The 25,232-nt window shown below is 41.5% G+C and overlaps 1 protein-coding gene across 1 annotated transcript in view; it reads left to right on the top strand.

Moving 5' to 3' along the window:
- LOC122540016 (proto-oncogene Wnt-3) overlaps nt 1–25,232 on the top strand; it is a 115,650-nt gene that overhangs the window by 45,917 nt on the left and 44,501 nt on the right. The window contains exon 3 of the mRNA XM_087977655.1: nt 10,414–10,679. Within this exon, the coding sequence (XP_087833781.1) occupies nt 10,414–10,679 (266 nt within the window). The remainder of the gene's footprint in view (nt 1–10,413; nt 10,680–25,232) is intronic.

The raw sequence follows: 25,232 nt of genomic DNA, 5'->3' as shown, positions 1-25,232 counted from the left end.
CTTGCAAACAGCACTTTTCACTGTAACTTGGTACTTGTGACAATAATAAATCAAACTCAAATTCAGGCACTAGTCAGACCACAGCAGGGATATTGTGAACAGTCCTGGGGCCCTTATCTAAGTAAAGATATTCTGGCATTGGAGGCAATCCAGAAAATGTACACGAGGCAAAAAGCAAGTGTGGAGGGACTGCCTTATGAGGGGAGGTTAAGTTGGTTGGACCTGTTAAGAAGACTGAGAGCTGACTTTATTGAAATATACTAGATTCTTTGGGACTTGGCAGGGTTGATGTGGAAAGATTGTTTCCCCTTTGGGAGAGTCCAGGATCTGCTGGCCAAATCTCAGAATAAGGGGTTGCACATTTAAGATGATGCTTCTCTTGGACGTTGGTGAATCCATGGAAATGTTTAATACAAAGGACTATAGAGGTGGAGTCATTAAGTATATTCAAGGTAGACAGATTTTTAATTAGTAAGGGAATCAAGGGTTAGACAGAAAAGGAATCAAGGGTTAGACAGAAAAGGCAGAAAGGTGGAGTTGACGGTTATCAAATCAGCCATGATCTCACTGAAAGATGAAGAAGACTCAGTGGGCTGAATGGCCTACTACTTCTTCTATATCTTCTGGTCTTAAGTGCTGTGAAACACCAAATATCCCCAGTTCTTATACAGCTATATATGGGGCTGAAACCTGCAGGGAAAATGTTGGTAAAATCGGTCAAGATGTCCCACACCCATAACAGGTCATAAATTAAAATAAATTTGACATACAGATCACATTTGTGTTAAAACTATTCACAATTCATTCACTGTCATTTTTTATTTCAAACCATTATTTTTCATAAAAGATAGCTTTACATAAAAACATGTATATACATATTCACAAAGGGTGTTCAGTCTGTACAGTAGCATATAAGGAAACTTGCAAACATTGCAGCTTGACTCTATCGCACAAACAAACCAAAGGCATCTCTTACATGTACAAGATTATATTTACATGCATATTTGAGGCACTGGGAGGATTTGAAAACTGGACGGACCCCCATTTAATTTTGGCATAAAGACCTCAGAGGATAGTGGTCTTTCCCTACTGTATCTTAGTAGCAGCTGTCCCAGGCTTTAGTGTGTCCCTCAGCACAAAGCCCTCGACCTTAGAATGTGCCAGTCTGCAACACTCGGTTGGGGTTAACTCCTGGGTCTAGAAGACCATAAATTTCAGGCAGACTAGAGGGTCTTTCACTAAGTTGATGGTACTCCAGGCGGAGTCAATATTTCACTGCCAACTCAAACCCATCAACTCAATTGCTGTGCGTGAATTATCATTTGTCAGTTCCTGTCTGTATCATTGTGGATCCTGTGCTGCTCTGTCCTGTGCTGAGTTTTAAAAATTTCTTTCATGAGATGTGGGCTGTGCAGCATCGAACTGTCTCAGCTACTCATAGATATGATATTTATGTTGCTGGTAACTCAACTAAATGTTAAAGTGTTTTCAAAACCATTGGCAATACTGTAATTGTGGAAAAGATGGTTTCCTTTGAGTTGTTATGTCATATATTTGTCAAGTCATAATACATTCTGGACAGCTATAAATCTAATTTAATTTCCACCAAACTGTTTGCAGCTAATTCAAGCGTTTTCCATTTGGAGCTCATTGATAAAGCAGCTCTGTATATCTGAATTCTCTGTTGCTTCCTTTTAAAACTGTCTTTCTTCCATTGAAATGTCTGGCAATCTGAAGTAGGTGGGGTTTAATGAGAGTGGTTAAGACCAAGATTGGGGAAAACAATGGATAAAATTGAGGATTGTAAATGAATGAGTTAGAGCAGCCTAGCTTCTGCAGGGATATCGAACATGCCCCGATAGGTACTAAGCCAGTGATCTCATTCAAAACGGCCAATAGGACCAGTTGTTAAGAAAACTGCAATTGGTGTAGATTCCAGTGTTAATGTGAGATTGTTGTCATACTTTTGAGGTCGAGTAATGGGATATTTACCCTGCAGCTAACTTGTACATGGGAGGCCTTGATGCTGATACAAGCTGCTCAAAAGAGGAAAGTTTCAACTTCTGTTTGCCATCAGCCCTTACTTACATAAACATGAGTAAAATAGAAAAGGTAGCTAATGAGTGAAGGAACAAGACAAAAGTTATATGATTATATACTACATCTGAGAGACGTTTCATTACAGAATCTCAGTATAGATTCCAAACTGCTGAGTAGCTGTTGATGTGAATGTTGAGCCTCACCAATATCTGTGTTGATGATATATTGTCATTTTGGCTTGACCTGAATATATGATCAATGAAGATCAATAATCTTGAAACTGATGTTGAGAAGAAACAACTGAGGTATGGATCAGATTAATAATAAAATAAATTTGTCAATTGTTACTTCTGAGTGCCAATGCAAGGTCAAGGCTAGTATAGATGGAAAGGTCTAGTTTCTCCATGAGAACACTGATCAGCCATCGTTAATAAACTACAAGTTTTCAATTAACTGACCTGAGTCTTGCACTGCAGGGAGTTCCATGTTGAATACCCACTTTATCCCTGAGGGTAAAGTAAATGAATTTGGTCACAGGACCTTGTGTTAGATTTTTTAGATTCCTTACAGTGAGGAAACAGGCCCTTCAGCCCAACACGTCCACACTGACCCTCTGAACAGTAACCCACATAGACCCATTTCCCTCTGACTAATGCACCTAACACTATGGGCAATTTAGCATGGCCAATTCACCTGCCCTGCACATCTTTGGACTGTGGGAGGAAACCAGAGCACCTGGAGGAAACACACACAGACACGGGGAGAATGTGTGAATTCCACACAGACAGTCGCCTGAAGCCTGGAATTGAACCTGGGATCCTGGCACTGTGAGGCAGCAGTGCTAACCATTGATCCACTATGCCACCCACCCATTAGGAATGGGGAAAACATTCAAACATGGTTCTCCATCCTACTCGTCTACAATCATTATTATAATCATTCACCATGTCAGTTAAAGGAACCAAAAATGAATTACTTGCGTTTAAATATCAACTTTCACAATTATAGAGCTGAATATTTGAGTTTTGTTCTAATGATAATGTATCACAAATAATAATGTAGCATGAAAATAATTAACTATACATTGCTTTGTGACTAAATCTGGGAGATAATGATTCTCAGTTCAAAATCAAACCCAGTGGGAGATAGTGCACAATAGGAGATCTCCGATTGTGACAATCGCCAGTGACACTCAAACCCCAGTGAGAGACAGACCCCAGTCCAGAGAGAGAGAGATGATAATCAGTGAGAGACACTTCCCAGTGAGAGACAATCCCTCATGGGAGATCATCCCCAGTGGATGAAGCCAGTGAAAGACAAAGCTTTGTGAGAGACTGATCCCAGTCCAGAGAGAGAAAGGTGATAATCAGTGAGAGACAATCCCCAGCAGATCATCGCCAGTGAATGAGCCCAGTGAGAGACAATCCCAGTGAGAGACACTCCCAGTGACAGACATTCCCAGTGACAGACATTTCCAGTGACAGACATTCCCAGTGACAGACAATCCCCAATGGGAGACCAAGCCTAAAGTTCTTAAGAAGTCATCTTGGACTCCAAACATTAACTCTGTTTCTCTCTCCACAGATGTTACCAGACCTACTGAGTTTTGGCTGCACCATTTTGCTTTTATTTAACTCAATTAGATTTCGGTACAGCATGTAATTTGATGGCAATACACCATTAATAAAACATCCGTCCCTTTTAAATCCTTTCTTAACCAAGGAACTTCGACAAAAATGTAAACAAACTTCTTAATATTTTTCATCTGGGTCACCTAGGAGATTAATCCCTGATTCTTCAAAGCTTTAGGATGATACTGCAGGATTGGCAAATCTACTTCTAACTTTCCGAAAAGTATTCTAGTCTGGGATGGGTTAGCAGCAGGTTGTAAGGCACATTAACAGTGACACACACCATAATTGTATCGACCTGTTCCTGCAGCTATAATGATGGGAGTGTTCTTATCAATGATCCCTACCTGAAGATACATTCCGATCCACTGCTGACAGATCAATGAAGTATTAGTGCACTCACAAGGACGTGGATTTTTTTGTGGTTTGGGGAATGCAGCCCAGGACTGAATGAAGGAAGGAGGCTGTCAGCTGATGACTGGTTTATGATGCATTTTGTATTTGGAATGGGTGGGGTAATAGGGTGGTGAGATTTTGGCAGGTTTTTTCTGTCTCAAGGTGGGGACGTGATGGCAAGAACTGGTTACTTTCCACAATTGACTCATTATCTCCTTCAAACCTGCAAACCTTTCAAGAGTGGAAGAGAATGATGTTAGGAGTTTAATGTCAGATGAATCAAATTTTTAAAATTGAATGAATTAATTCATTTTGGGTGAGAGGTATCTAAAGTGATGTCCAATTTGTTTTGTCACTCAACCAGAAACGTTAACTCTTTTTTCTCTTCACTGTTGCTGCCAAACCTGTTGAGCTTTCCCAGCAGTTTCTATTTTTGTTTCTGATTTACAGCATCTGCAGTTTTTATTTGGTGATGTATAATTTATTATGTCACAATCAGAGAATTTATCTTCTCAGTAAATCATGGATGAAGTGGTTGTCTCCTTCCTTTAATGTATTTGGGGCAGCCTCATACATATCTGTCATATATCAGATCAGAGGAAGGCAACTTTAACTTTGCTTTCTCTCTACAGATACTGTCAGACCGGCTGAGTTTTTCCAGCAATTTCTGTTTTTGTTTCTGAATTCCAGCACCCGCACTTCTTTCAGTTTTTATTTTCTCTCATATAGTTTATTTCGTTTAGTTCTCCCTGGTCCCTACTCCTCCCTCTGTTTGGAGATTACTCCATTGTTGTGTTTGCTTCTGAAATGTCTGTCTGCTGAGTGGGCTGCAGGCCTGTGGGAGACCGAGTATCTGAGATGAGTGGGGAGTGTGTACATGTCACAAACCGGGACATTGCTTCAGTCTGCTCTGCACCGCCCCTCAACCTAACCCGGGTCACCAGGGCCAACAAGATGTTACAGCCAGGCCTTGACTCATTATTGCCATTGAAATTACATTTTTAAAGCATATCTCCTTTAAATATATATACATAAAAAAAATCATTATTGGCCTCTGAGCTCGAAACGCTCAGGATCAGTGTTGATGCTTCATGAGCTAAAGGGATTAAAAAGAGCAAAATAAGCTTATACTGAGAAAAAGAGTTAAGCTTCTACCCCACTGCGAGAGAGGGCAAACTATATCAGCGCGAACTAGTGATTACGGCCATAGCTGCGCCATTCACACGCCCTTTAGTCATTTTGATGAAAGTGTTTCAATAGGGATTTCCTAGTCTATCCCACCCGATTGGGGACACACTAGAATTAAGAATAGTTGGCTGTTGCTACGATTTGTCAGGGAATGCCAGAACTCGGCAGTGGGTAACGTTGCCTGAAGTAACTCTCTCCATTGTATTAATAATACAGTGTGACACCAAGCTAACAAAGCCAGATTCAGACACTCAGCAGGTAATGGAGCTCATTTTCGAGGCATGAGAGTCAGTCTCTGTCCTGAGCTGTCACAGGACATTCCCACACCTCTGGCATCACTGTCTCAGACTTACTCTCTCATATAGTCCCAGGACATCTCTCCTCTATCGAAACGATTGTGTCGCGGGGATCATTATCCATCGCTCTTGTATCGTTTGGCAGCTCACTCATTTACTCTCTTCTCATAATGTGAGTCTATTCTGGCATCAGAATATTCCCGTGTCTTCAACTCCTTCATCTTATTATCCAACAGCCAGTGTTCTTTAATATCATTTATATATGTATGTATTTTCCACCTTATTTGTAGGATGTGGGTGTTGTTGGAATTTATTGTCCATCTCTAACCGTTAAAAGTGAACTAAATTGCTGTAGGCCTGGAGTCACATGTCGGCTAGACCAGGTAAAAATGGAAGATTCACTTTTCTAAGGAGCTGAACTAGTTTCTTTTGAAACAACAACTGACAGTGGTTACATAATCAAAGATTGCTGGAAAAACTCAGCAAGTGGGCAACACGGTGGCTCAGTGGTTAGCACTGCTGCCTCACAGTGCCAAGGACCCGGGTTCAATTCTGTCTTGGGGTGACTGTCTGTGTGGAGTTTGCACATCTCCCCATTGTCTGCGTGGGTTTCCTCCGGGTGCTCTAGTTTCTTCCCACAATCCAAAGATGTGCAGGCCAAGTGAATTGGCCATGCTAAATTGCCCATAGTATTCAGGAATGTGTAGGTTCGGTGCATTAGTCAGGGATAAATATTGGGTAGGGGGAATTGGTTGGGTTGGTTGCTCTTCGGAGGGTTGGTGTGGACTTGTTGGGCTGAAGGGTCATTTCCACACTGTGGGGATTCTATAATACTAAGGTCTGAAGTTCTGAAGTGTCACTGGACACAAAATGTTAACTCTGCTTTCTCTTTGCAGATTATGCCTGACCTGCTGAGTTTTTCCAGAAATTTCTGTTTCTGATTTCCAGCATCCACAGTTTTAATACATGGCTGCCATTATGGATTAGCTTTTCATGTCAGACTTTTACTGGATTCAAATGTCACCATGTACCATGATGGGATATGAAACACATGTCCTCAGAAAATTAATTTGAGACTCTTAGATGACTACTGATATTGCTGTTATACCACTGCCTCCTCTCCTCTCTTTGGGATGTGAGTGGTGTTGGCTAAGTAACATTTATTGCCAGTCATTTGTTATCCAGAGAACAAGGAATTGCTGTTTTTGAGGTGGTCAGGGCACGGAGGTTCATTTCCTGAAGAACCATTTGGGTTTTTATGACAATCCAAAGTTTCTCTTGTCTTTTTTAGTTAGCTTCATGGAAAGCATTTCCTTTCAAGCTGCCACAGTTTTATGCAACAGTTCAGAGGATAAATGTTTAGCTTAAGTTTCATGGTCAAATTGGCTTGTTTCTCCTGAGAAAAGGTGAGCTAAGAAATAAGAGCAGGAAAATGCCATTTGGCCCATTGAGCCTTCTCTTCAGGCACCTGAGCACCAACATACATGAAGCAAATGTGATACCAAACATTACTGTGGGTAAACAGGAATTTTGTGAACTCTACGTTCGGCACAACATCGTGGGCCGAAGGGCCTGTTCTGTGCTGTATTGTTCTATGTTCTATGTACAATAATATGAGTACACAACCCAGGCTGACACTCCAGTGGAATACTGAGGGACAACTGCAATTTTAGAGGTGCAATATTTTTCATTGTGGGTTAAACTGTGTGCCCCCTCATTATTTGATGGATAGCACAGACCCCATGACATGACTTCGAAAAAAAGCAGAGGATTTTGCCTACTGCCCTAAACAACTTTCCTTCCTCAACCAAGAATGAAATCAGATTATCTGGTTAGTTATCTAATTACTGTGGGTGTCAGCATTCAATCTGACTTGTGTTTTCTATGTTAAAGCAGTGAGTATATTTCAGAAATACTTCATTCGCTGAACAGTGTTTTGAGACAGCTTGAGGTTGAGAAAGTAAATGAAAAGTAATGCATGCATGACTTTCTTTCTTCCCTTTGGTCTTTCCTTGTTTCTCTCTTTCCTTCCTTATCTTTGTAAAATTCAGCTTTCTAAATTGAGTCACATACTGCAGAATACTGACACAATAATATACCAGGGATGATTGGCAGCATTATCTGTGTTCAACGGAAAAGTTTGAATAACAGAGAAGAGGCAATGCATATCTGTCTCACAGAACAAAGTGTGACTGTCCACTGGATGAGTATTTGAGATGTGCTGAGTAGTTAATCCTAATTGGGTCCAGGGGTCCTAATCATACAACATTATTAAAAATTATAGAGCCAAGGTGAACAAGTGTAGTTCAGGTACCTATCAACTATGATCTGATGATTGGTGGAACAGCCTCAGAGGGCTGAATGGTCTATTAAATCTATTAAAATAAGTAACCTCAGTGACCCTGGGCCAAGGAGGAAAAGTAGTTAATGCTCCCATTCAAAGATCATTGCTCAAATGCCAGTGGACAGGCTCATCAAGTTAAGGTGGGATTGAACTATACTTTGATCCTTATTGCAGCTGGCCAATGGTTCTTGGGAAGAAGGCTCATGGTTGCAGAAGAACCAATGGTTGCCAATGTGCAGGGGCCAGCTTAAACACCAGGAAACATGTCCCACTATATATGCAAAATATGCATTTATATAGGGCCGTTCATAATAACTGGGCTTTCCAAACTGCTTTTCAGCCAAATAAATTATTTTTCAAATGTAGTCCCTGTTGTGCTGCAGGAAATATGGCAGGCAATTTGTCACAGCAAGGTTCCATGGGTAAAACAGCAATAGCATCAGTTAAGAAATGCATATTACTTGGGACAGCAGTATCTTGGATGGAGGGCAGAAAGCAATTGGATGCGGCATGGCATCATTCAAAAGAAAAAGAAAACTAATTGAACAGTTAAATGTAGCATGTTGTGATATAATGTAGGGTGCCTCTGCACAATTTCTGCCAAGCAGTGTTTTGCAAATCTGATGTTGAAGTACCTACGTATTACTGTTCAGTAGGTAGGATACATAGTTTTGATAATTAATCAATACAAAGTGAAGCCCCAATGTCAGCTTGGGGAAGAACAGCCAAGCATAGCGCTGACACCATCACAAAGGAAGGGTAACAAGAGAGATGAGGATATATCATGAAATTGCTCCTGTGCCATGCTGAACTTTATGAGAACAAACAAGATAAAGCAAGAGGGGAGGAGAGAAAGAATGAAACACATTTGTTGGTGCCTTTCATAATTTCAGGAAAAACCAAAAGACTTTACAACCAATGGAGTACCTGCTAAAGCACAGTTCACATTGGACCCAGCCAGTAAAGAATGATTTCATCCCATTATATAGAGGTGCCGGTGTTGGACTGGGGTGTACAATATTAAAAATCACACAACACCAGGTTATAATCCAACAGGTTTATTTGGAAGCACTATACTCCACAACCATCTGATGAAGGAGCAGCACTCCGAAAGCTAGTGCTTCCAAATAAACCTGTTGGACTATAACTTGGTGTTGTGTGATTTTTAACATTGTTCATCCCATTAGTCCGCAATGCATTTGAACTCATTTACCAAAGCTGGATAACCCATGTCAAACATACTAGAGCCCCATTCCTTAAAAAAAAATAGATCTGTGAAGCAAAAATCATCCTTTCTATAACTATAGTATTTAAACGTTAGGAGATCCTGAAGAAATGCATACGATTTTTTTTTAATGTAAGGTTGAGTTAACTATTTAAACTATATGGAATAATTAAATAATGTCTGGGGAAATTTTATATAAAGCCATCAAAATTCAGAAGTCATTGCATAACTGTATTTGTTTTTTAATGGATTGATATAGTAATCAGATGTGATTCTACCTAACTTGATCTCATTCCTAAATGGTTCCAGTGCAACTCACAGATAAAGATAGTGGATGCTTTGAATGGAGTCAACAGCATGCAACTCAATGGCTGGGGTGTTTGAAATCATGAAAGGGAGCTCAAGATTATAAGCAAACCTCTGAGATTCAGTTGAAAGCTTAACTATTAATACTGACAGTCCTGTTAGTGAGGAGAGCCTTACCACCTATGACCCTTTTAATGAGATGAACCGCGCCAACAGGAACTCTCTTTACAGAAATGTCTCGAACTTAATATCTCCAGAGTAAGAAAGGGAACAAAATAAAATCAAGGTTCCTCTCCTGATTATCACCCATCAGCATGCACAGAAAACTTTGTACAGGACCAGATTTGATTGCGGTATCCACCCAAGTGAAGAATGGGGCACTGGAAGGCTATCTGTACCTGTGGACCTGTATCTTGGCCTGAGCAAGACTATTTCAGGAGAGGAAATAGCAATATTCTTCTGGAAAACAAAATAATACAACAGCACATTGATAAATAAGAGCAAAAACTTTAAATAATAAGACAAAATGTTCATTATACATTTAATTTTTTTGGACTAACAACAATAAATACATTAATGAAGCCATTTGCAAATAATATTATTACCTTGTATTTTTGGGTTTAGTGCCACACCTGGGCTCATATTCAAGTACTGTTATGTTATAAACCTTGGTATTGTAAATAAAATAAAACTAAATTAAAGTTAGAACATTATTTAGATTCATTTTCATTTCAGAAATTGGCTTTCAAAAAGACACAACTCTTTCACCCATAATACCATTTGTGACATATGACATATACTAATTATGTTTCAAGGCGTGAAAGAAACATAAACATTGGCAATAACCATGTTCACAATAGTTTGCAGATAGACCATAACCGATAGTGCGTATTTTTTAAAAATGTCTCATTGTCTTTTTTTCTATTTGATGTGGTGAAATCCGTGCACGTGCTGATCCCCTGTACCTCTTTGGTTTTTGTCTTCCAGCCACCCGGGAATCTGCCTTTGTCCATGCCATTGCCTCAGCTGGAGTGGCATTTGCTGTGACACGCTCCTGCGCTGAGGGCTCCAACACTATCTGTGGCTGTGACTCACACCACAAGGGCCCACCAGGCGAAGGCTGGAAGTGGGGAGGCTGCAGTGAGGATGCTGAGTTTGGAGTACTGGTCTCCAGGGAGTTTGCTGATGCCCGAGAGAACAGGCCAGATGCTAGGTCTGCTATGAACAGGCACAACAATGAGGCTGGACGGACGGTAAGGAATGGGTAGCTTTGGATTAGACTGTGTAGAGAGAATGGGACAACAATTTGCTAGACTGGATTGAGTTTGGTTGGAAAGAGCTTAACTTGAAAAACTGTGATGTTTTTAAACATTAACATTTTGAATTGAAATTTAATTTGAATGTTTTAACAATTTGAATATTTGGCCTTTTTGTGCATATAAGGATGTTTGTATATTGTGAGAGAAGGATATTCACTGTGACACTTTGAATGGGATGTTTAATTTTTATTCTTTTTTTATATATCCAGAAGTGTTCCTACATACAACTGAATGTTTTTTTTCCCTCATCATCCAAACCACCTGTGGTACTTTTTCCATTTATTACACAAACCATCAAAGGTGAGGGAGAGGTAGGGAAAGTGGGAGGGGAAGCTTTGGTTTAGGATCTCATCTGAAGGTTAACACATCTGACATAATGGCACTTCCTTGGTATTGTACTGAAGGAATAAGTAGATGGGGACTTCCATATTAGATGGATGCTGAGTGTACACATGCCTGACTGGCTGCTAACTGAGCCGAACTATAAATACAGTTCATGTATTTATCTGAGGAGACTAGGTTGGGTGAAGAGTGCTGGGGAAATGAGGTGGGTATGCATTACCTTGCTGCCACAATTTCAATGCAGTCATGGCTGAACACTGTTAGCATTAGTGTAAACCTTACCCTCTTTCTGTGGAAATTTCCCAAAGGATCGAGAAGAAAATCAAACCGTATCACTTGGAAAATGTAGTATTTGCTCCTTACCCAAGTCAGAAAGCAAACATGAGTATTGGAATCATCCATCCAATCCAATCATCAGGAGGGAACAACCAAAAATAACAAATAATACTTGAAGAGAATGTAGCAGCTGTTCTGAGGTATATAAGGCAAGTTGGACCAGTGTGTGTCATTCATAAGTTTTACTGGTTTTTCCTTCTGGATAAGGATGGCCGGTGGAACAGGAACTGGTTTCTCCAATGAAAGAGGCAGCAGTGTACCCCTCTGGCAGCCCCAACTGGACTCCACAGGCACAAGCACCCAAGGGCATCTCAAGGTGGCAAAGTCCTCAAAATATACGCAAAGCTACTCAAGTTTACTGCTGGTCACAGTTGCCAGGTGACTATTCTGGAGGGGAAACTGTTCCATTAGTTGGCTTGCAGTCACTGCTGTGGCGGGATTAGCTTGAGGGAGTGAGGGGGAACAAATAAAGAAAGACTTGCTGGTTCCCCAATGATAAGGTCTTGGCAACCTCCCTACTCCCCCCACCCCACCCTCCCCAGTCTGATCCCAGGTGACCTGCCACTAATTGACTGTCCTTCACTGCTGGGCCAAAATCACAGGATTGCCGAGATTCAGAAGAAGGCCATTCAGCACTGAGCAAATTAGCTTAGTTTGAATCTCCTGCATTCTCTCCATAACATTGCACATTACATAAATGGAAACAATAGTCCAACACCCTCTTGAATGTCTCAACTGAACCTGCCAAACATCCAGAAGTAATAATTCTAAGGGGCTGACCTGAAGCATTACTTTGCAAATTTGCATCACTCGCTATGTACCTGCCTCCTGTTCTAGTCTCCAAAACCATCCCTGCTTCCTGGTTAAGATTCCACATGAAGTGAACCATGCTATCTGACATAGAACATTTTGATTTATTTGGTTTCAATGTGGGCCATACTGACAAAACTACAGATATTGGCCTGGGAAGCTGGTAGTGAACCTTCTCCTTAGACTGCTGCCGCCATTTTTGTAAAGAGTACCACTCCCGAAATGGCTAAAAATACTGACCAACAATGATGAAGAAATGGTGATATGTAAGTTAAGATGGTGTCTGATTTAGAAGATAACTTGGAAATGATGGCGGAGCAAATTACTGCAGATGCTGAAATCTGTACTGAAAACAGAAAATGCTGAAATCACAGAGGATCAAGCAGCATCTGTGGAGAGAAAACAAGCTAATGTTTTGAGTCTAGATGAGTCTTCATCAGAGCTGGTTACTTCCATTTGGCTTTTGACAACAGCTCATCCTAAAATGTGGTGAGTAAGCTGGTAATGTTGTTACCCTTACAGAATAGAAGGAGTTGATCTCTAATTGAAGGTGGTCAATGCCTGCCTCAAATATTACATGTCAGCCTGTGTCTGGATGTTTCTAGGCCTTGTAATAGGTATAATAGCATATTGGGTACGGCGGAAGTAACAGTTAACATTTCCATTCTGACAATATAATAGAGGCGAGGTTATTGATAAAGCAATTACAAAACATTGGATTAATGGCACTTCCCAAAAAGCTCATGCAGGAACATCCTGGGATTGTAATAATTAGTCTCTTTTGATTGAAATAATTTTTCTATGTTATAGGCAGGGTTTTCATTTTGATCTCTTTATCACCAAATAGAATCAGTTTTGTTATCACTCCTTAGGACCATAGTCAAAAGAATCCAACCTTGCAGTGCACAAAGAAACATATTGTGTTGAAGGAAATGCATTAACATGACTATTAATGTAGGTGGCACACGGTTGGGATTGGCACAGTTTGAGCACAGGTATGCCAGTTTCAACTCTGTACCTCAGCAATCATAGTGGCTGCAAGGGACTATGGTGGAAGTTCTGGTGTTCCATTGGAGCAAGTTGTATTCATTCATTCCTTGATGTTAAAGAGAAAGGTTTCATCAATACTGGGAGGCAAAGTCGGTAGCATAATTATGGAGGTTAATGCCATTTCCTGTGCATGATGCAGGATGTAGATTAGAAGTGTGGGGAGCCAAGGATGTTGTCGACAATACGTGCGGTAGGTATTTGCTGTTACGATAGACGGGAATGAATCTGTATAAAAAGAGGGCGAAGGGGGAATACTGCACCAAGAGTCACAAATTTTATGATCCTAGCTGATGATGATATTGGACAAGTCAGTGTGAAAACTGGCTAAATAAACCCACAGATTTTATTTAGACAATTTAATTACTCTGGTCGCCTGTCACTGAACATATACACATGAGTCTGCAAATATACTTTTAACAAAATGACATTAATTTATTACATGAGATATCAAAGATCTTATCATAAAAGCAAAAAGAAAGAATCTACTCATTTTCCCATCAATCCCTTCACAGACTCTTAACCCCACTCTTTAATATTTACTAAATTGACAAGGTCACAAGCACTTCCTTTCACTGAATATTTGCATGTTCATCAGGTGTGATTCTCTACCTTACTGTCTCTCCCTGATTAATGGCCTATTTCACTGACCTTTCTTCACTGAATTCAAGGAAAAGCGATATAGACTCAATGGGCCGAAGGGCCTCTTCTGTATGTTTTGATTCTATGTAGAGTTCTGGGCTTTATCAGCACTGTCTGTTTGAACTGCTAAAACAAGTTGAGACCTCTTTCCAGCTGCGATGGCCTGTAGACTGGTGGAACTAAACTGCCCATGTGCTGGCATGGGTATTTTCTCTTTGAACTGGACCTACTTATGGCCCCTGTCTATCAGTTTTTCTCCAGGTGGTAAATTTTAAATTAGTAAACATATCTGCAGTTATCCCAGTAGCTGACGTTCTGGACATTTAGCTTAAATCTCATGATTTATTGGAAAGACTGTTTTAACCTGATGATGAAAAAGTTTTCTGACCCTTTCAAAAAACGTCACCTTCACAAAACCAAAATAAAAAAAAACAAATTGCTGGAGAAACTGAGTAGTTATGGCAGCATCTGTAGAGAGGAAGCAGAGTTAACCTTGTGAGTGCAATGACCCTTCTTCAGAACTGACGGAATCCATGGAACTCTACTTTAGAACACAAGTTCCCAATTAAGAATAATGCATTGAAATCCTCATGACACAGAGATTGGTGTTTTCAATAATCACATTGGAAGAAGGCTGAAATGATACAGCCAGGAGGTTTTGTAAGATGTCGGCATAGACTTAAAATGAACCATCCTATTTGGAGACTGAGTGGAAGAAGACAGCTCATGCAATACTTGAGAGCACAGGTGAAGAGGAGATTACATATGAATATGGAACAAGAGTAAGTCACTCAGCCCTTTGAGTCTGTTCCACCATTCAATAAGATCATGGCTGATTTGATTTTAACCTCAACTCTACATTCCTGCAAATCCCCAATTATATTTCATCCCCTTGGGAATCAAAGATCTATCTACCTCAGCCTTAATTATATTTAAATGAAACCTCACTTATTGTGATAGCTTCCTAATGGTGGAAATGTCGGAAGGTAGTTTACACTTCGGAACAAGCTTGGTGCTGTATATGAGAGATTAGCTATTCTGGCATGAAAAGCATCCATCCAGGTGTTTGCTGTGTATAAACAGATAGATGGCGAGAAGCCAGTGTGTCTTTCTGGCACGCACTGACAATTAGGCACCCTGCAGGTATATGTCAATCATCCTTCATCAAGGAATCTTTATAATAGAAGCATAATCCATATTAGTCTTTAGCTGCGAGAAAGAATATCAGCCGACCTGCTTCAACTATTCAAATCCACACTCATGTTCACCCTGGCAGTTGCTGTCTGCAGTACTCCAGCTGTTAACAGTACTGTAAATGAAATCAACTTTATTTATAGCTCTGCTCTAAACCTAACTCTGAAAAAAAAAACTGCATTCCTCTAATTCTGACAGTTCATGCATTATCAATATCCAGCACCCTTACATTACTGGCTATGCCTGAATCCCCTGCTTAAACTTTTCCACTCTTTCTTCCTTACAAGCTCCTTCCTAGTCGTAAAGGATGATGCTGGAAAAGCACAGCAGGTCAGGCAACATCTGAGGAGCAGGAGAGTCCTACAACTCCCTTTACTATACCTCCTCTCACCTTCCTTCCTGTAAAAATGTGATCCCTTACTCCCAATTCCTCCGGCTTCGCTGTATCTGCTCCCAGGAAGTGCAATTCCACTTCAGGACATCCCAGATGTCTTCTTATTTCAAGGATAGCAAGTTAGCCTCCCACAAGATCAACAATGCCCTCCAGCGCATCTCCTGCATTTCCTGCACCTCGGCCCTCGAACCCCTTTGCCCCAGCTGCAACTAGGATAGAACCCCTCTGGTCCTCACCTTCCGCTCCACAAATCTCCAGATACAGGCATTATCCTCCGTCATTTCTGCCAGCTACATCCAGACTCCATCACCCTATCTGCATTTCATTCTCTCTGAGACTCCCTCATTAGGTCCACACCTCCCATCAACTCTCCCTCCACACCTGGCACCTTCCCTGGCTGCCACACCAGGTTTAAATCCTGAGCTCACACCTCCTCCCTCATCTCTGTCCAAGGTCCCAAAGCATCATTTCACATCCAGTGCAGAATTTCCTGCAAATCCACCCGTGTTATGTACTGCATCCGTTGCTCTTGATGTGGTGTCCTCTACATTGGAGAGACAGGACGCCAACTCGTGGAGTTGTTCAGGGAACATCTATGGGACACATGCATCAAACAACCCATTGCACATGTCCATTCTGAGAGGTTCCGTGCATTGTTCGCCCTATGGCTGAACACTTCACCTCCCTCCCAACTCCCCCAGGGACATGCAATTCCTCGGCCTCCTCCACCACCAAAACAAAGCCACCCACCAACTGGAAGAAGAACGCCTCATCTTCTGCCTCAGGACCCTACAACCACACGACCTCAACATCAACGTCACTAGTTTCCAAATCTCCCCTTCCCCCGCCTCATCCCAGATCCAACCCTCCAACTCGGCACCACCCCCTTGACCTGACCTGTCCTACCTGTCTATCCTCCCACCCATCCACTCCAGCCTCCTCACTGACCTATCACTATTAGCCCCCACCTGCATCCACTTATTGCCTTCCCACCTACCTTCCAGCTCCACCTCCACCCCTGTATGTATCTCTCAGCCCCCTTCCCCCTTCACATTCCTGATGAAGGGCTTATGCCCAGAACTTCGACTCTCCTGATGTTTGGATGCTGCTGTGCTTTTCTTCTCCAACACCTGCAGTCCTCACTTTGTCCAAGATGCTTCTTTGGCCATGCACACCAGTCCTAATATTTCATGGGATTCAGTATCAAGTTGTTTGATAAACATTTTGCTGAGAAGTATGTTAGGATATTTTACAATAACAAAGACATGATACAAATGCACATTCTATTTTTGCAGCACCTAATATATCTCTGTCCCTTTTAGTCATAATCACTGGTAGGTTTTTCGCTTATCCATGTCCTACTGTCTAGAAATCCTAACATCATTGCTCTGTCTTCCTTTGAAATTCTATCTCTTTATCCAAGCTTGGGGTCATCTCGAAGCCCCTCCAAATCTAATTCTTCCTGCTTTAGAATCCACTTTGCACATGCCCATTCTGAGAGGTTCTCTGTATGTTTTATTGTGTGTATCTATTCAATGGAAGGACTGAAAGATGTTATCACTGGCTTCAACCCCCATTGTGCCAACGCAGTTCATACAGAACATGTGAGTAGGCTGTTAGTGTTTGCTTGAATGTCTCCTCTTTTGCATGCTTCTTTCACTTTGGTCAGAAGATTGTGGGTTCAAGCCTCACTCCAGAACACTGAGCATGTAGTGCAGGTTGATACTGAGGTGCTGACATGAAACATTGGCGGTGCAAGCCTTCGAATGAAGTATCAAATCAACACCTGTTGTTTTCTCAGGTGAGAACAAACATCCCATGGCACTACTTCAAAGAAGAACTGGGGAAGGTTTCCCAATTCTCCGGCTTATCCTTCAACCAACATATAAAAAAACAGATTATATTGTCATTGTGGCAATTGCTCCATGCAAATTAGCTGTTGCATTTCATACATTAAACCGACAACTACATTTCAAAAATATTTACTTGGCTGGAAAGTACTTCAGGTGTTCTATGATCTATGATTGCAGAATCACACATTTCTTTTTTTGCTAGTGCCCTATTTGTAACGTACACATTATTAGTGGGTTTTAATGAATCTATTTCAAGTACCTCACAAATCTTTCGCATGTTGGTAACAGACATATTTCAGCCAAGAGCTACACAATCTGTTGTGTCTGTACCTCAGGACACTTGTCTTTGATTCTCTACCTTGTACAATTTAATCAGAACATTTGGAATCTAAACATAGACCATACAAGTTGACAATTATGATTTAAACACTGAAATGCTTTTGATGATTCAAAATCAATGAAGTGTTACATGTGCTTCTCCAACTTTTATAAAGATCACTACTGCTGTAACTTTACAGATTATTGAGAGAGTGTGTCGAACAGTAATGAATAATTACATAAATAATGTGATCCTGGATTATGATTTCACAACACAGCACCAATTGCAAGTTCTCCTCCAAGTCATGCACCATCCTGACTTGGAAATCTATCATCATTCTTTCACCGTCACTGAGTCAAAATTCTGGAATTATCTCCTTTAAGGGCATTGTGAGTCAACTTCCAGCATGTGGACTGCAACAGTTCAAAAAGGCAGCTCACCACCACCCTCTCAAGGGCAACTATGGGTGGGCAATAAATACTGGCCAGCTGTTGTGTCATGTATAGACAGGGTTGTTAAAAAGGCTTTCATTTCTCAGTCATGTTGAGGTTGTACAGAATATTGATGATGCCTTTTCTGCAATACTGTGTCCAGTTGTGGTCACCCAGTTGTAGGAAGGATATTATTAAGCTGGAGAAGATTCAAAAGAGATTTACCAGGATGTTGCTGGGTATGGGGGTTTGAGTTATAAAGAAAGGCTGGATAGGCTGGAACCTTTCTTCACTAGGGCATAGGAGGTTGAGAGATGACCTGATGGAAGTTTATAAAATAATGAGCGGTATAGATAGAGTTAATAGTAATTGTCTTTTCCCTAGGATGGGGAATTTCAAGACTAGGGGTAAATGTTTCAGGTAAGAGAAGAGAGATTTAAAAAAGACATGGGGGGCAAATATATTTACACAAGGATGGTTTGCGTGTGGAATGAACTTCCCGAGGAAGTGGTCGATGTGGGTACAATTACAACATTTAAAAGACGTTTGGATAGTTAATGAATAGGAAAGGTTTGGAGGGAGAGGGCAGGCAGGTGGGACTAGTTTAGTTTGGGATTATGTTCAGCATGAACTGGTTGGTCCGAAGGGTTTGTTTGTGTGCTGTATGTCCCAGGATTGAACAAAAAATTTAATACATTAGGTGAACAGAGGCCAGGGGACATAAATTAGAATTCATTCAAGATCAAAACCTAAAATCACTAAAAATAATTAAGTTATAGTGTTGGTTTAGTTGGCAGTGCATGTGGCTTTGAATCAGAAGATTCTTGATTCAGTAGTAGTCCAGGGCTCTAGCTGACACTGCAGTGCCCAATGGAGGGAATGCTGTACGTTCAGAGGTAATGTCTCAGATGAGATTTCAAAGCAAGGTCCCACTTGTCTGTTTGTATAAACAATACATTAGTGTTATTTTTACGAAGAGCAGTTTCCTGGCCAATGTTTATCCATCAATCAACAAGCTTTTGCCCGAAACGTCGATTTTGCCTGAATTGCTGTGCTCTTCCAGCACCACTGATCCAGATCTGGTTTCCAGCATCTGCAGTCATTGTTTTTACCCCATTACAAAAACAAAACAGATCATTAGATCACTATCATATTGCTGGTTATGGGAGATCATTGAATACACATATTGGTTGCTGGGTTTTATTATATTATGACAATGACAAGGCAAAGAGGACTTCATGAGCTGTAGATGCTTTCAGAGGTCCAGTGATTATGGAAAGTGCTATATAAATATATGAAGAGATGTTTAGATGAATTCTTCAAAGCAAAATAGCTAAGGCCAGTAAAGTAGAAATGGGATATTAGATGGAAGAATTAATGCACATCAAGGAATAGCTACGATGGAGTGACTGGCTTTCCTCACTTTAGTCTTTCCTTATACCATTGCCACTGGGATGTTTGTTTCAAGGTTTCCATGCCCTTGTGATGCAGCTGTGGTTAGGAAACACACCAGAAAAAAAATGTGCCACTGACATTCACATGGTTTACACAATTACAGTGTGTTCCAATGTTGAAACTGAGATAATAATTCAAACAAGGCCTATTTTGATATCGCAAGCAGCTAACTACATTTTCCAATTTAGTTCCAGTCGTCAAAATGAAGTTCTCGCTAAGCAGCAGAGAAATGCTTACGAACAGGGGTATTGCTAGTTGACAAACTCGTTAATGAGGTGAGATTCAGTCTTACTATGTAGCTTTCTGTTCTGCCACCCATGGTGAGGAAACTAGATGCCGTGAATTCCTGACATGAAAGTCTAAGCTGGTTTTTGGCAACTCCAACTCACTGCTTGTTCTTCTGGACCACCATCCTGGACATTTGGCAACGAAGTCTCAGGGCACGCTCACATACACCCGTGTCTGCAGATACTGTCAGCTGACACCTGCAAGCCTGTCAGGACCTTCACGGCATCTCTCCGATATATGCTTTCGCATTTCAAAGATGCACTTTGGTACACTCCTGCAACTAGCAATGCTCATGACTGGACTAGGCTGCATCTCATGGCTGTCCCCTTACACTTTTCACACTCACTCACTTCGAGCCAACTGAATGCAAACAGAATCCTTGCCTCACCTTGCCTTTTAGCACTTTGCCCCCTCATCCAGAGACACAGGCTTACATTCTTCTGCCTTGTCTTGTCTTTTAGCACAGACTCAATGCTGGAAAGCTTACCATGGTTGTCAGCAGTCTTTGGTCACATGAATGGGGACTTACTTCATTGAGGGGGTGTCCTGGTATAGAATGTCAGGGGCAGCTTCTGATACCAGTCCAGGCACTTGGTCACGGTCAGTTATCCACTCGGGCAATTCAGGGTCAGAATACTCTTTGTAAAAGGTCAGGAACTGAATATTGCACAGTCCATCACCTGTCTTTGTTCTTTCTGTACTGTAACACACTCTTTTCTCTTGTACTGAGAAGAAAGAGAGGGATTGAGTGAGATGAAAATGGATGACACAACTGGTAGTGCTGGTGGAGGAAAGTGATGAGATATCCAGCTTTGGGGATGGAAAATCCTGTCTCACAAACTTGATTGAGTTTTTTGAAGAATGACAAAGAAGATTGATAAGGGCAGAGTGGTGGACGTTATCTATATGGACTTCAGTAAGGCACTCGACAAGGTTCCCCCTGGGATACTGGTTAGCAAGGTTAGATCTCATGAAATACAGGAAGAACTAGCCATTTGGATACAGAACTGGCTCAAAGGTAGAAGATAGAGGGTGGTGGTGGAGGGCTGTTTTTCAGTGGAGTGCCTCCAGGATCGGTGGCTGGGTCCACTGCTTTTCATCATTTATATAAACGATTTAGATGTGAGCATAAGAGGTATTGTGAGTAAGTTTGCAGATCACCCCAAAATTGGAGGTGTAGTGGACAGCGAAGAAGGTTACCTCAGATTACAAGGGGTCTTGATCAGATGGGCCAATGGGCTGAGAAGTGGCAGATGCAGTTTAATTCAGATAAATGCGAGGTGCTGCATTTTGGGAAAGCAAATCTTAGTAGGACTTACACACTTAATTGTAAGGTCCTAGGAAGTGTTGCTGAGCAGAGACTTTGGAGTGCAGGTCCATAGCTCCTTGAAAGTGGAGTTGCAGGTAAATAGGATAGTGAAGAAGGTGCTTGGTATGCTTTTCTTTATTGGTTGGAGTATTGAGTATAGGAGTTGGGAGGCCATGTTACTGCTGTACAGGACATTGGTTAGGCCACTTTTGGAATATTGCATGGAATTCTGGTTGTCTTCCCGTCAGAAGGATGTTGTGAAATTGGAAGGGGTTCAGAAAAGATTTAAGGGATGTTGCCAGGGTTGGAGGATTTGAGCTGTAGGGAGAGGTTGAATAGGCTGGGGCTGCTTTCCCTGGAGCATCGGAGACTGAGGGGTGACCTTATAGAGATTTATAAAATCATGAGGGGCATGGATAGGATAAATAGACAAAGACTCTTCCCTGGGGTGGAGGAGTCCAGAACTAGAGGGCATAGGTTTAGGCTGAGAGAGGAAAGATATAAAAGCAGCCTAAAGAGCAACCTTTTCACACAGAGGGTGGTGTGTGTATGGAATGAGCTGCCAGAGGAAGTGGTGGAGACTGGTGCAATTACAACATTTAAGAGGCATTTGGATGGTATATGAATAGGAAGGGTTTGGAGGGATATGAGCCGGGTGCTGGCAGGTGGGACTGGATTGGATTGGGATATCTGGTCGGCATGGACGGGTTGGACCGAAGGGTCTGTTTCCATGCTGTACATCTATATGACTCTATGACTCTAAGTGAGTAGGCAGTGCAGAGACCATATCGGGTTACTGTTGGATGTTGGGGTAGGTGAGAGCAAGCGAAGGAAGATATTGAAGACTACAGTGAAAATGTTGGAGCATGACCCTTAGTAAGAGAATTGTACAGTAGATTGAGTGTGAGAAAGCAGACAGAAAATGATTGCCATTTCCCTGGAAGAACGATGAAGGTCATTGACTTTCCTACGTTACTGACCATTCCTGCAGGTGGCTGAGACTGCACTGACCCCAGTGGCCACTATGACCTGGATTGGAAGAATCTGGCATTGGGGCCTCCATTCCTGTCGTGGTGGCAGAGGATAGCCCCCTTTTGTGTAACCCCGTCAACCAGGACTTCGTAGTCCCCATCCACAAAGCAAGACATCATTTTCTCCTGCTCTGTCGTGTCTGGGGCTAATGTCAGTCAGTGTGCGGACCACCTCTGGAATGACAGTGCTTGGCCAGGTGCACATTTTAAAGATGAAAGCAGTGCCAGGAATAATAACCTTTTCCAGGATATCCTGGCAGAGGCAAGTTGTTCTGGTTATGCGAGCATTCAACAAGAACATCACCATAGTGGGTAGGTAGTCAATGAAGCGAGTTTGGGACGATAGAGCAAGAAATATCATGAAACTTGACAAAATTAACGCTTCCAAAAAAATGGCATTATTTAGCCCCAAGAAACATGATGTATAGCTGGAATGACAATACTTCCACATCTCATGATGGTGTAATCTTCCGGATATGTAGATTTCGCAATCAGCTGTTCTTGACTTGTACGTGAGTTGGCCTAATATGTGTTGGTTGTTGTCATGGTAATCTTCCACACCTTCATTATCCAGGTATATTTTTGTGTGTGTTCTGTTCATAGTTGGAATATTGTACAGTGCCTGGAGTGGCTTTGATTCTCTTTAGTGTTGCTCCATAGACTGTTGTCACTTCATAGGATCTAGATTCACTGTACACTTTGCACACTTCTGCAGGTAACCCTCTACCTGGGATAGTGTGTATGACTCTGACCTTTCCTCCTATAAGAGTTCCCCACCTGCATGTCAGTCATGTATCAATGTATAAATTTTGTCCTGTATTTCTGAGAACTTGGTAAGGTAATGGCTTGGCACAGTTGTCCTAACTTGCCTTTTCAACATGACATCTGCTGTTGACACTAAGCCTGTATCTGGAACTGTAGCTCTCAGGTGTAACATGGTAATATGAAGATCCTGTTCTGTAACTCTGCACTGAATGATAAGTGCTTTAACCATGCAAACCATTCATTTGGCGAGATCATTGTATCTGGAATCATGTGGTGCGGTTGTCACATGGTTTATACCCCATTTAATATACCTGTCCCTGAATGGCTTCCTATATATTGTGGTCCATTGTCAGGTATGATCCCTTCAAGTGTACCAGGCAGACTGACTATTGCACTCATGTTGTCTGCCACAGGTGCATTTGAAGTGTCCCTTAACTATCTACTTATCAAAGATTTGGAATGTTAGTTGACAATTAGGTAAAATGGTTGCTGTTTCTTTTGAATGTAATTGTTGTTATTGTGGACATCTCCTTTGAAGTTTCCCATGACCAGGTTGTATATTTATTGTAACTCCAGTACTAACTCAATGTGAACACTCTTAGCCTTTTCTACTTACAATTGATAGCTTAGGGGGTTTGTGAATGGTCACAATGTTGAGGTTTGTACGTGCTAGTAGTCCTGTTGTTGCTGGTCTATTCTTGAGAATAGATGGGTAGGAAGAAAGGGGGGGTTACAATTTTCTCAGAAGGTGCTCCCAAAGGGCAAAGGGCACCCTATAAAGATTGTATAGAAATGGCCTTTATCATAATGTTTAAAACGCATTTTTAAAATAGGGTGCCCACTCTGATTGAACGTCTTTATGACATGGGCAGTGTGTTGTTGGGAGGAGAAAGTGAGGACTGCTGATGCTGGAGATCAGAGTAGAAGAGTGTGGCACTGGAAAAGCACAGCAGGTCAGGCAGCATCCAAGGATGACACTTCTGATGACAGGCTTATGCCTGAAACATCAACTCTCCTGCTCCTTGGATGCTGCCTGATCTGCTGTGCTTTTCCAGTGCCACACTTTTCAACTCCAGTGTGATGTTGGGGTCTATCAAGGCTATAAAAAGCTTAGTTGACTCTTATTTGTTTATATTTGGTGATTCTTCTAAGTTTGGTACACGGCCACCTTCTGTATTCTGGGGGTGAGCTTGGGAGTGGTTGGGAAGGGAGTGGGTGGGCACCCACTCTTTCATGCGCACACCCACACCGAAAACCCAACGTGTCACATTCAAATTGTGGGAAGACAGTTTGTCATCAGGTTATAGATTCTTCCATGCAGAGTCTTGACCCTTGTAACTTGTAACCAGATGTTCAGCAAAGCAGATCCAGTGTACTTTTGCACTGCACTAACTTGCAAAGGTCTTGGAATCCAGGGCAACTTCAGAGTGGATGCAACTGACTGCAATATCCACACAGCTTGCTTGCTTTCTCCATCCTAGCTACTGTGTCAATACTGAAAGGAGACTTTATTGTAGCACGGCCATGCAGAGAGCCTATATGGAGAGTCAGCCTTAAATATATTCAATGACCTCGCTACCATTGCTCTCTGGGGGACGGATTTGCAATATCGATTGACCCTTTGAGAGCAGATACACTTCATCAACTTCTTTTTATTTGACATTGTATCCTTTGAATTCTACCTTCTCCATGAGGGGAGATGTCCACTCAGCATGTACCCTGTGAGCCCTGACCAGCACCAAACTCTCAACAGTCTGAACCTGTTCAAGCATTCCTTGTAAAACAAACACATCATCCCAGGAATTAACCCAGTGAACCTTGCATTCGATAAAAGCATGCCCATACTTAAGTAAGTTGGCCAACTGTACATAGTGCTCTATATGTAGTCTCACCCATACATTGCACAATTAAAGACAGCCTTATTTTTATATTCCAGTCCCATGGTAATAAAGGCCAACATTTCTTTTGCTTTCATAATTACTAGATGCATCTGCCTCCTGAACTTTCAGAGATTCATATATAAGTACATCCAGGTCCCTGTGTACTTCAGCAATCTGCAACTGCCCTCCATTTAAATTACATTTTGATTTTCTATCCTTCTGGCCAAAATGGATAACCTATACTTCTGCCAACTTTTTCCCACATACTTAAACTTTCAATATTCCTTTACAGCGTGCTCTTCTGCTTATCTTTGTATCATGCATACTGTTCATCATTTCATCCATGTTCAATACTTATAGATTGTAAACAGTGAGAATCCAGCAATGATCC

The sequence above is a fragment of the Chiloscyllium plagiosum genome, unplaced genomic scaffold (assembly GCF_037043375.1).
Source record: "Chiloscyllium plagiosum isolate Xiang-an unplaced genomic scaffold, Cpla_swu_hap1 HiC_scaffold_32, whole genome shotgun sequence".
In the NCBI taxonomy this organism is placed as follows: Eukaryota; Metazoa; Chordata; class Chondrichthyes; order Orectolobiformes; family Hemiscylliidae; genus Chiloscyllium; species Chiloscyllium plagiosum.
This window is presented reverse-complemented; position numbering and strand designations above follow the sequence as displayed.